The 13086-nt window shown below is 37.9% G+C and overlaps 1 protein-coding gene across 1 annotated transcript in view; it reads left to right on the forward strand.

The window, feature by feature from the left end:
• The window catches only part of LOC124777437 (transmembrane protein KIAA1109 homolog), a 527366-nt gene extending 518224 nt beyond the window's left edge, over positions 1–9142 (forward strand). The window contains exons 87-88 of the mRNA XM_047252842.1: positions 3842–3999; positions 5907–9142. Of these exons, the coding sequence (XP_047108798.1) occupies positions 3842–3999; positions 5907–6138 (390 nt within the window). The 3' untranslated portion in view covers positions 6139–9142. The remainder of the gene's footprint in view (positions 1–3841; positions 4000–5906) is intronic.
• The last annotated feature ends 3944 nt before the right edge of the window (positions 9143–13086 follow it).

Here is a 13086-nt window from a genome sequence, read left to right on the forward strand (position 1 = left end):
TTTTTCCAGTCATTTACTGGCAAGGTCATTTCTAGGGATGAGACATTGAAGCAATAATAAAAATTCAGTGATACTATTGCAGTTCTTTTCACACTGTTGTAAGCTTTTTAGCATACTGTTGAAATTGACATAACTGTCATCAGTTGTGGCTCTTTTGTCGGTTTTTGTTACCGACATGATGATTGTCATCAACATGGTGGTCAGAAAGGGCAAACTTTAGAAGTGATGCATAGTATGTATAGTGAGACATGTTAAGTCATGATGATGTCAATGCATGGTTTTTGCTATTGAAGTCTAGCAGGCTCATTTATCAGGAAAGTTAAACTGATCTAATATTACTGTTAGTTAAAAAAGCCGGAGTTGGTAGACAGCAATTCAGTGTTTATATCTCCAGTTTGTATTCTGTTAATCCAGACATTGATATTACAATTTTTACTGTCGCTTCAACAAGCAGGTCATTAAAAATTTCAAAGACAATATCTAGGCTAGCACCAAGAGGTCTGTATAGATCAATAGTGATCTCTTCTCCCCACTTGTAATTAATTGCTGCAAGTTCTACAACATCCTCTATGATAAAAGTCTAGAAAGTTTCAGTGAATCATTTAGAAAACTAGGCTAATGATTTAAGTAAAAAAGAATTCAACAACAGAACATATCAGAATTAGGAAACAAACATCACATGAAAATAACACAATTGTAAAGCAAAAGAATTTCAAGTAATCCCTTTAAAGCAACAAAAAGTACTTTTTTGTTTGGATTTTAAACATGTCCTTTATTGATTCATTTCAAGAAATTGACAAATTTTTGTAGTTTCAAAGACTGTGTGACATGTCGTTCTGTAACCTTATGTTTATCTCACTGCTAAAACACAATGAAGATAAAGAGGTAGTGAGTTCTTAGGACAATTTGCATAACACTGCCTAAACAGTTCAATTTAATGAAGTTTTCTCATAGAAATTGTACTGAAGTACTGAGTCTATACTTTTCTGAATACATTTTACGCAGGTCATAAATATTGAATTATTGAACAAGATTAGCAGAGTACTTTTAGATGTATCATGTGTTCACTTTGTATAGGGGTCATATAGAAAGTAAGTTGTGGCAGTCAATAAAAAAAGCAAAACCATCAATATAATATATCAGAATGAATACTTATTTATTTATTGACGTAGTTATTGTTCATCTTCTATGTGTTCCTGTACCATTCATCTATTACGATGAAACATTGCTGAGTTGTGTGTGCTCCCACAAATATTTCTGAATTAGTATGACCATAGCCCTACCACCCCTCTAGGAATGGGGGGGGGGGGGGCACTTGGTTTAGAACCCATGATATGTAAAAATATTCGATAATGACTGATATTAGTAATGAATCCATAGTTTTCTGGGATGCTAGGGTCACTGGAAAGACAGTGACAAATCAGCATATCAGTGTAATGCCTGAAGCAGTTTCTTCCATATTTGGGCCACATATCACCTGCTAATCAGAAAAAAATTACTGAGAGTTCTAGACATTCCATGTAGCCCTATGGTTGAGGATGATGGTTACAAGGTACAACATACAAGCATAACTTGTGGACACCTGGAGCTATTTCAACCAAATTATATGTATACATGACTCATTACTTGTATAAAAATATCTTGAGGATGAGAAAAGGTGACATGTAAAAATGACTCCACTCAGCATTTTATCAGTACTGTTTTAGAATGCCCTTTGCAGATTTCACAGTGTCTGACAGTACTAATCACCGTTTACAGTATTTATATAAATGAAATTGATCTTAACAGATGAACCACTATGAACAATATATTGATTGTTATTTTGTTTGCAGTGCGACATGTGAAACCTATGTTTCAGTACTAGTGACACTACAAGTGAGAAACTTGTTACACTTCTCTTCCTCCTGCTGGAGAAGTGTCAGTGCTGTGGCCAGACAGTTGGTTTCATGTTCATCTGTGAACTGTCTTGGTATTCATTTTGAATACACTTTGTCATGAATAAGCCATCAGACAATGTTTCTGTTCAGCAACGACCAAGACATCTTGAAGAATTGACGAGAGTGTGGGGAAGTGTTGGTCCTGAAAAATTGCATCCTCACACTTTCCGTCATTTTTTGGATCACCAAGAGGAGTTGTTGGCTACCATGGTCTTGACTGTGCAACTCGGTTTGGCTTTCAGCTAATTGTTTGTATTACCATCAACATCTACATGTAGGTACCTTGTGGCAGTAGAATTGTTCTGCAGTGTGTCAGAAGTGCCGGTCTTTAAACTTTCTCAATGGCATTTTGTGAGAAGAACATCATTTTCCCTCCAGGGATTCCCATTTGAGGTAAAGGAGCATTTTGATAATCCTATGTGGTGGTCGAATCTACTGGTAACAAATTTATCAACTTGCCTCTAAATTGCTTTTTGGCTTTCTTAAATCTTACATGGTGGAATCCCAAATATTTGAACAGTATTCCAGAATGAGTCACTCAAGTTTTCCACACACTGTCTGCTTTATAGATAATCTACACTTTTCTAGAATTCCCCCAGCAAACTGAATTCAACCATTTGCCTTTCCTACAACTGCTCTCATGTGCTTGTTCTATTTCATGTCACTTTGCAGTATTACAGGATTATTTTTACTACTCATCTCTATTAACTTAGATTCTTTCCACGATTAGCACAAGCTATCAGTAATCACACCAAATAGTAATTCTGTCCAAGTCATCATGTATTCTCCTACAGTCACCTAATGATGGCACTTTCCCATACACTAAAGTGTCATCTGGAAACAGTCCCAGATTGCTGCTTACACTAATTACCAGATTGTTTATATTTACAGTAAATAAGTGTGCTCCCAACACACCTCACTGGCCTTATAGCCTGTCAAAGTGTCAGGGCAGTGGATCCATGCTTGATTTTGTTTCTGAGTGTGCAGAAATCTGATGGAAATGGAAATGAGCGTTTGGCGTCATTGGCCGGGAGGCCCCTCGCGGGGCAGGTCCGGCCGCCATATCGCAGGTCTTATCACATTCGGCGCCACATTGGGCGACCTGCACGCCGGATGGGGATGAAATGATGATGAACACTACACAACACCCAGTCCCTGAGCGGAGAAAATCTCCGACCCAGCCGGGAATCGAACCCGGGCCCAGAGGACGGCAATCCGTCACGCTGACCACTCAGCTACTGGGGCGGACAGAAATCTGATGATTTCACTACACTCACAGTTTAAAGGGTGCTATTTTCTCTTAGCATTGTGAAATAACAACTGCCATCACAGCTATAAAATAGCACCATAGTAGCGACTCATACGCCTCTCTACTATCTCACAATCACATTCTGATCCCACTACTTTTACATCTCTGAGCATGATGAGAACTTACTTTCTGGATTGCTGTCGTAAAATATTGACATATTCTGTGTCACAGTGAATTGTATATGTCATCCACATAATCAGTAACAAACAGTGGCTGCCAGAGTGGATTTTCTACTATAATAGTTCCATTTCAGTGCTGTGTAGGACAAGAGATCTGAAATAAGGGTAGAGCTAAAAGTTGACAATAAATCTGTCAACAATTGTTGAATTTTACTCCATAATTAGGATTATAATTATTAGTGAATAAGAAATGATGGTCTCTCCCTGATAATTAATATACATTATATAATTAATATTATATATTATTATATAATTAATGTTATTAATATACATTACATTATTAATATACATTATATAATTAATATACATACACCAAACCTCCTGGCGTTCTGGACACACAACCAGTTCGTAACATATTTTGCCCAAGTGCTGTAAATATGTTTGCAGTTTCCTTATGTAACTGAAATTCTTTACAGAGTGGCCTTAGAGCACACAGTCCAGAGCATGAGAGGCGAACAAACAGTTCTTTCAGTGAAGAAGAAAGAAAACGCAAAGCATTTGATCCAGCAGAGATGTTTACAAAAGACTGGAGAAATTACCACTGCAAGACATGGCATTTGGAACCCACTGTGAGGTATTTGACATTGAAAGTTACTTAGTTAGGTGTAGTGCTAGTCAATTGTTTAAAACTGTTTCAGTGTAAAGTAAAGGAGTAAGGAAATTGAGGACAGTTAGTTAGCTTACATATACAGACATTATATGAAAGTAAGTTCCTGTTACAGTAGGAGAGTAGGTATAGTGTTCTTCAGGTAAATCACAAACACTGGCTCTGGAAGGCAATGTGTAGTTCTTTCCTATCCTCAAATTAGAACTTGTTTATTGTACAACTTGTAAATAGAAATCTGAGAAGATCTCTGAAATAATTTTAAAAATGTTGACTCTTTGTTTGTCAAATATATTTGCCATTACATGGTAACTTGGCATGTTAACACCATAAAAATATTTTAGCTTATTATACTTAGCTCATAGTTCAGCTATGTAGTGCTGGCTGAACACACATTGCAGGGGCTGCAGTTCTGCAGCTCATCTGGGATGAGAGGTGGTATTGGATGGACAGGGTAAGGGGGGAAAAGGTGGTGAGAAGTGAGAGGAAGGGTTGGTAAAGGTGGATAATGCCTGGGAGGGAGGCAGCAAGTGTGTGGGATAGGAACATGACATGGGCATCGGCAACGGTGAGTGTGTGCAGCGTACAATGGCGATGATGTGGAGGAGTGAGTTGACAGAGAAGACAGAATGGATGAAGGGTAGATTGCAGGGAAGAGGGAGAGTACAATATAAATGCAGTTAGGGTTCTGGGGCAGGGTGCAGTGGGGTGTGGGACAAGGGGCTAGCAGAGATTGAGGCAAGTAGGATTACTGGAAGTTTTTGTTTTCCCCCATACATGTCACACCAGCAAGCTCAGTGTGGCAATAAGAATGATGTCTCTGCTCACGCTCTCTGCTACAGCCTATTATCTGACCATTAACTAAAATATTTTGCTGCACTCTCTCCCTTGCATAGCAGTTTTACATATGTTGTACTCTTTCTTTCAGTATTATAAAGCTTGACATGAAAAGGCAGTGCTGTACACCAGATAATAACCTGTTAACAATAACAAATATGTTATGTAGCTTAAATAAAACTGTTGCATAGTTGCATATTTTACTGCTAAACAACACATAAATTGGTAATGATATGCATCATGTCACTGTAACCCAGTAATGTAAAGGGGAGCAAAATATTGTCAGTAATATTGTTGTGTTCAACAGCTTCTTTCCAAGTTTTTAACTCTCATTAGTTCTGTTCACTATTTTTTATTTATTTGTCACATTTGTGATGTTCTATGTTTGTTTCTGGTTAGTTGATAGAGTCTAGCTGGATGTTTTCAAAGATCTTGCATGCGTACATTATGTGGCACTAGTTGGTATCTCTGTCTCAGTGTATAGTCCTGGTTTCTCTAATGCTGTGTGGCAGACTGCACAGAAAGTATTAGTTGGCAACCATTGGTTGGTGGTCTGCACACTCATGACTCTGTACGTGTTAGCACTTATATTTTATTTTGCTCATTACAGTGCAAGTTAAGATCTCTGTTGTGAAATTATCCAAACTAGCATTTTGTGATGGAAGTATTTATTTAATAATATTAATTATCTAGACAGTGTAGAGAGCTGCATCAGACCACACTGAAGATGACAACAACAACTACTACTACTACATGGTTCTGAGCCTATAATACTTCTCCTGTTTATGTCAGATATGGCTACAACTCCAAAATGAGGAAGTAATCTGTCACATTATTTCTTTTTAATCAATCTGATATTTTACAACAGATGCCAGTGTGTAATATGAATGTTACTGAAGTGCCAGCAGTACTTCATACAATCTAATACAATTTCTGCATCAGACAAAAATAATTTTTGGGTGCACACTATAATAGCAATGTACATTTTTTCCTCTGTTCTAATACTGGAAAGGAGATAAAGTAATTTAAAAATGTTTCAGGCTTCTCTCGTGGGCGGGTAAAAGCATAGAACCATATGGAGTGGATTACATTCTGCAGAAACTGGGATTCTCGCATGCTCGTACTACAATACCTAAATGGGTGCAGCGTGGATTTATGGACCCTCTTGACAAAGTTCTGGCTGTCCTTATGTTGCGGATGGTGTCAGTTGTCCGAGGAGGTGAATCTGGAGCGGGTGATGAACAATTACACAGAAGATTAACTGATAAATAAACATGTTATGTAAAGCTACATAATATTGTCAGAGTCTAACATTGTTTGATAAATTTCAGTATTCTTTATAACACCTGACATCACATTTGAGCTGTTGTGTATAGCATTACTTTTAGCTGAGATATGTGTACTTTATGTATATAATTCCATTGCCATTTACTGTATTTTCATGACTGAGCCTTTTCATAAATATAAATTAGTTTATTAGTATGTTTTTATTTCTCTGTTGTCATAGTGACACTACACTATTCTTTGGCCATGAAATCCTGATATCAGTATTGAAATCAAAACTTGTATATGGCACAAGTATTTCATGTATATCTTTGTGTGTATGAGAAAGAGAGGGAGGAAGAGGGAAAATGTGTTGTAAATGTACTCTGTAAAGGAGAATGTTCGCTGAAAAATATTGCTCTACTATGTGGTGTAATTACTCTACCTTTAATTTTCATATCTTGTATATAATTTTATGATATTTAGAGAGATGAAACAACCAGTAAACTTAATAATAACAAAAGTTTATGTAAATATTGCCATGTACATTTTTTTAATTTAATGATTTATCTCAGACATTTGCAGTCAGATTTTTGTTACTGCCTAGTTCTACTTGTTAAATCCCACTTTTATTTGCTTAAATGTAAGAATAATCTAGAGCACACCCTTCTTTCAGTTAGTTCCAAATCTTTGACTAGCTTTTTCTCATTTATACTAGTAGTTATATAGATGTAAGGTAAATCAACAGTGAAACCCATAGGTTCTGGTACACCTTTATGTGATAGCAATAAGAAATTTTTTAACACTGTTTTTCAATATTTTGTTCATTGTGTTGATGTGTTTTTTTAATTATTAGACTTATCTAATTTGTATTGTTGAGTTTAAATTGTAAGGAGAAAAAAATATAAATTGTCACAATTCAGTTTATGTACAGTTGAAGGATTTATTTTACGTCTCACCAGAGAAACTTTATATTCAATGCATTTGTGAGTTTAAATGTCCAAGAATGGATAGAGGTACGTGTTTTCTTTGGTTAATAGCAAATTGTTGTTGGGAGGGTTATGAAAATATTTGTTTCTTACTGTTTACTGTTGGTGAATGCTTATGTGTTTATACTCTGCAAGCAAATTTGGGTTGTTCTGTGAAGAACCTTATGTAAGATCAGTTACGTATCTTTCCATTTTTGCAAATAGTTGATCATTGGCTCAGCAATTGTCTGTTTCCATCTAACCTATAATGACCAAGAGTTTGATTTTCTATTTTCAGCTGAAGTAGCACTTTAGTATTAAAGTAAAACATTTGCCACAAACAAGTTGTCTTAAGAAGTATAGTTACATTGTTGACTTACAGTATCACTGAACTATGCAGCTTTTAAAACAAAAGATGCAGCTGTTCATCAATGTTTAATATTTTATCTAGTCATTTATTTAGGTATTGTGTGAATGTTGATGTGTGTTTATTTTAAAGATCAAGAGTTTTATTAATTGTTATAGGATGTTAATGTGAACTAATATCACATGCAATTACTGTGTTAAGCTTTGGAATATAAAAGAGTTTTGTTAATGGTGTTGACATTTTGTGTAAGGGTATCTAATTTCTTGGTCTTGTTTGAGATCTATACCATTGTGACCTGTCTATACCTTTGTGACCTGATACGTAGAAAACACCACTTAAATTTATGAGTATTCCACCTTTTTAATGAACTGCATCAGAATATGCTAATAGGCTGGTAATAATAAACATTCTATAGTATACATTATTGTAATCAAAATCATATCAGTGATGATAATACTTTGTTACTACATACTGCACTGCTAGGTCACATACATCCACCCCTTTAGAGTTACAGTATTAATAAAATATTAAGCAGTGGGTATCAGCTATAATCTGATTTCAATACAAAGGCATAAGTCGGTTTAAATTTTTCTATAATGTCCAGTGGTCATACATATCAAGCAATGGATTCATAACAGAATTCAAAATATAGTTTCATCTCATCCTCTTCTCATACATACTTGTTTTCAGCAGTTACTTAGTCACTTTTAAATTCATGTGATTATGGTTTCCAGTTTTTATTCAAGAAAATTTGGTGTACATAATATTGTGCTCGTATGTGTGGCAGAAGAGGTTGAGAGTAATACCCAAAGTATTTGAGTTCTGTAACGAATGTTTTGGCTTTTATTCATTCCAGTCATCAAAGCATTCACAAATTTCAGTTATTAAGTATTTACCTCTTCTATTCAAAGACCCTAAGTAATTCTTTTTGAAACTGCTGCAGTAGAACATTCAAAGGACTGTTGTTTCAGCTTACTAATAAAATAAATCTTGCTTCCATGCGCCATGTAACTGATTTGTCAGAAATGTGACCATTCCAGAGATAGAATAATCTCAGACCTGAATGTGAAGCCTTATATTTCATTAGAAACTAATGTTGACCATAAGAATAAATCCTGACCTTTTTCCTCAATGAATATCATGTCAGTAGCAACTAAGCATGATCTTTTTTTATGAAATTAATAAATATATGTGATGTGATAATTCTAAGGAGCCTCTAGTTGAAGAGTTTTCATGTGGTTTGGCATAACTGCAACGTATATGTAAGAAAACTTCATTACCATGTTGTATTGTAAATAACTGGATATTCATTCCAAAGGCCCCATTTTCCATCCTTCTCAGCAGTAGAATGATGGTGAAACTGCTACTCTATTAACAAGCTACATTCTTTGTGCAGTTTTTTTTTTTTAAAGAAAGTATTGATTTGTGTATTTGTGCCTCCTGAGTATTAATAAGTGCCCTGTTGTTTTCATAGTATTGTTGCTTGTTAAGGGAGCCATTTTTATTTTTGATTGTTAAGAAAATACCAATAAAGCAAATGCTTATTATTTGTTATTTAACAGATTTAATTAACTCTTTCAGTAGTTCCTTTTGTGCAGCTATCCAGTTATGTATTGGTGTTTCCTCTCCTTTTCATTATACAGTAATAGTTGCAATAAAGTCAATTGCACTTACTAAACTGTGTTATAGTTGATTTGTAATTGTTTAATAAACTAATGCCACCTGACATAGATGATAACCATATCAAATTAAACATAGCAAGCAAATTCATAATAGTAATAATGTCAAACATTAGATTTTTTGTGTCAACTGACCTATATTTGATGCCATAAGTTTGTAAAGGTATGACTGCACTCTCCTTTATCACACAAAAATGGCCATAACCCATATTTGCAAAGATATTAGAGACAGAACAAGCTAGCATATGCAGGTAAAACTATTTTGAGTCAACTAACAGCTGATGGGGATAGTCTACCAAACGGAATGGTAAAAATGTGAGAGTTAGGTGGACACCGAGGGGAAGAAGATAATGATTGAATGAAAGTTTAAAGATCGGGAATCGGGGGGGGGGGGGGGGGGGGGAGTAGGGAATGGATTAGAGGAGAAGAGAAAGTTAGAGATGGAGCATAAAAAGGAGATACAAAAATCTCAATATTGAATGACCACCAATTAATACAATAACACAAGGTTAAGGAGATAAAACTAAGAGGAATGGAAATTGTGGAAAGAATGAGAAACCGGAGACAATAAACATGCGTTAATGAAACCTCCCGGGAAACAGGATCAAATTATCTTTCAAAGTGAAGGCTGATAATTATGATGGTTTTTTTATGGGTTTCTGAGTTGGGGTAATCATTGAGGACTAAGTAAAATATCTTTGACCCATTGGACAGGTCTTGATGCATAATGATGCAAGTTACTCACTGTGGACACACCTGATTTAGAGATCTGTGTGCGCAAACAACTGAGGAAGTTGGAAGTCATTTCTCAGAGTTTCAATTCACATCTAAGGTTTTTCCCCCCTTTTTTGAGTGGGGGGGGAGGGGGGGGGCTGTCTGATCATTCCATGATTATATATGCTGTGATATTCTGTTTTGTATGAATAGGTAAACACGCTGCAGAAATTATTGGCAATAAGAACCAAATATCGTTAAGATTACCTTACATAAATGTGGATATTAAGGGGAATACTTGATGTGATTAAGGGAAATGGTTGTATGCCACATTATTCGACTAATAGCATGTGCAACAGAAAGATAACCTAGCACTCTAGCCGTATTATAGAACTGCATTCATATGCACTCTTATTTGACTACTGTTATGCTTGGTCACAAGAAACGAAATGATAAACACTACACGAGCTCAATAACAACTGCTGTGTTGAGGTCTTGTGCCTACTCATCCAGCAACACAAGACACAAATTGTGGGCACAGACTTCGCAGGGGACAGCTCTTCAGATGACAGACACAATATGGCTGTGTTACGCTGCCACACGTGGCTACCCAAGCACTGTTAGAGGATACTAGCCCCACAGAACTTTCCTCCTCTGCAAGAAACAGTACCAAAAGTAGTACCAGCAGTATCTAGGTTCCGGAAGTATTTAGGCCAGCATTCAGGCTACGCTTGAGCAGTATGCTATGAGAGAGTCTCCTGAGTCAGGCACCAACTGCAAAAGTATTCCCTCAATCAGGATATCACTCTGGAGCCACTGCTATGACACAGCTATCCTTGTAGCCCTTCAGCTCCAGGAGCTGCCAGATACAGACCTACATTTTGTGATCTCCACAGTGAAGAGACGTGGCCTTCAACACCATGACCACCAATTGGGCTTTGTAATATCTGTCTACGTTTTTCATCAGCAGTAAGCTGAACTTATACTTCGAGCATCTCTTTGGGACTTTAACTTTGGCTCATACTCTCAGGACTTTAACTATTGCATGCTCCTTCTGGACCTTGATTGTGGCACACTTAATGTAAGGACATTCTGGAGTCTGGAACTTTCAGTTTACTGTGACATCTTCAGGCCTTCAGATATTATTGTTGTTATTTCAGTATTCAGGGAGTAGCTTGTTTTCAATTACTGTGTTCCAAACAGCCTCCCATCAGAAAACGTTGTTTATTTGTGTTACAGTAAACTTCATTTAATATGTGGCTATTTTTCCAGTGTTGCCTTTGGTGACATATTAGTTGGCAATGAGGAGGAAATCCCCCGAGGCAGTATATCACGAGTGTCCTCTGACACAGGCAGGCAGTGTTTTGGCATGTGTTCTTCCACTTCCAAGTACACCTACTGTCACATATTTCCAGCATGGCAGAACCAGTGTATGGCTGTGCCCAGTGTTGTTACAGCTCCAGCAGATGCAGCACACCCGTAAACTCCTGATCGAGTGGCTGGCAGCCATCTCCAAGTCACCTCTGGGGCTCACCAACTTTTTCTCTCGGATCAACTGCATGGTCAAGGGTTTCTGCGTGACACTCTTGCCATTCCAGCAGTTCAACAAGAAGATTGACTACGTAGCACATACGGGACAGCACTTCTTAGCCCACGGCATCACAGGTGATACACAGAGTGCTCCTTCTTTCTGGCATATGCCAGCCCAGATGTTTACCACCCTCTGCAACAACGTCACCCTGAAATGGAACCCCACATTCTGCCCTATGATAGGTTGAAGTCCAGTTTGTTAGAATACTTTGACTCCCACGTGCATGAGCAGCAGCCCGCACCAAGTTCTTCAGCTGCCGTAAACTTAACAGGTTGTCTTACTGCAAATGGATCACTTGACTCCGGGGCTTATCTCATGACTGCTGTTTCCAGCGTAGTAATCCTCAGTGTAATCAATCATAAGCAGCTCCTTCATCTGTGAAATGACTCTTGTACATGTCCCCGATGAAGGACTACACACAGATCTCTTAAAATTGAGGGGCGCTTCCTTAGATACAGGTCTCTCCATTATCAGAGCTTATGAAGAGTCTCACAGATAATCATCAGTCACCCTACAGGACCCCTCACAAGTGTTTATGGCTCCTCCAACATGCCAACTCCAGTCAGCCTCCCCACTCCCCCCTGCACCACCCAGTCAGATACATACAGTGCAGGCCAAGATTCAGTGGCCAGATGCTGCCTTCAGGTGCTCCCTTCCAGTGCACCTCTTTTGGGAAATCCAGGCTTAGGACTAAAGCGTGCCCAGCAGCACTCAAAATGAATGTCAACTGTGTACATACGGACACTGTCGTCGATAGGGCAGACCTGTTCTCAGATATATCCTACGTCCAATCTAACCTTCCCAGCCCAGATGGGTGTCTTGCTCACGGTAGCCATCAACAATGTGCCCATCAAGCTGCAGATTGACATGGCCTTCTTCGTGACCATTATAGAAGGAAATATTATTATATTGTCCCCTCCCCTTCAATCTTTTTGACACTCCACTGCATAGTTGCAGCGATGACATCATTTAAGTCAACAGTCAATTTGCAACCCAAGTTCAATACTGTTCAACCTCTGTCACAGCCATGATTTTGGTTTGTTGATACTCCTGTCGCCATCAGTCTTTTGGACCTGGATCTGTTCAATGTTCTTGGTTTAGAAATCCACGACTCCACCCCCCATGTCACTGCCACGGCTCTCTTCCAAGAGCTCTGACGTGCACATGTTTACAGGCAATAGTCCAATGACTATCACATGAACAACTCGCTTCACTAGCAATGACCTCTCATGATGATTCCGAGAATTTTCAAACCACACTCATATTTAGATGACATTCTCGTCACTAGCAAGGACACACTGAACTTGGCTATCAACATGCTTGCACTGTTCATGATCCTCCAACAGGTCAGCCTTAGATGCGGTAAAGACAAATGCTGTGTTCATAAAGTAGAATACTTTGGTCACATTTTTAGTGTGCCATGCACCCAACCTACCTTAGAGAAAACTGAGGTGGTGCAAACGACTCCCACCAACACCAGCCAGCTGGAATCAGTGCAAGGGCAGCTCAATTATTAATGTAAATTTATTCTGCATGCAGCAGCCATTGCAGAACCTTTTCACCATCTCTTATGCAAAAATGTTCACAGTCAATGTACCCTAGCATGTGATAAAGCTTTCAGGAGCTTAGAACAGGCCC

Source organism: Schistocerca piceifrons, chromosome 2 (genome assembly GCF_021461385.2).
Source record: "Schistocerca piceifrons isolate TAMUIC-IGC-003096 chromosome 2, iqSchPice1.1, whole genome shotgun sequence".
Classification (NCBI taxonomy): Eukaryota; Metazoa; Arthropoda; class Insecta; order Orthoptera; family Acrididae; genus Schistocerca; species Schistocerca piceifrons.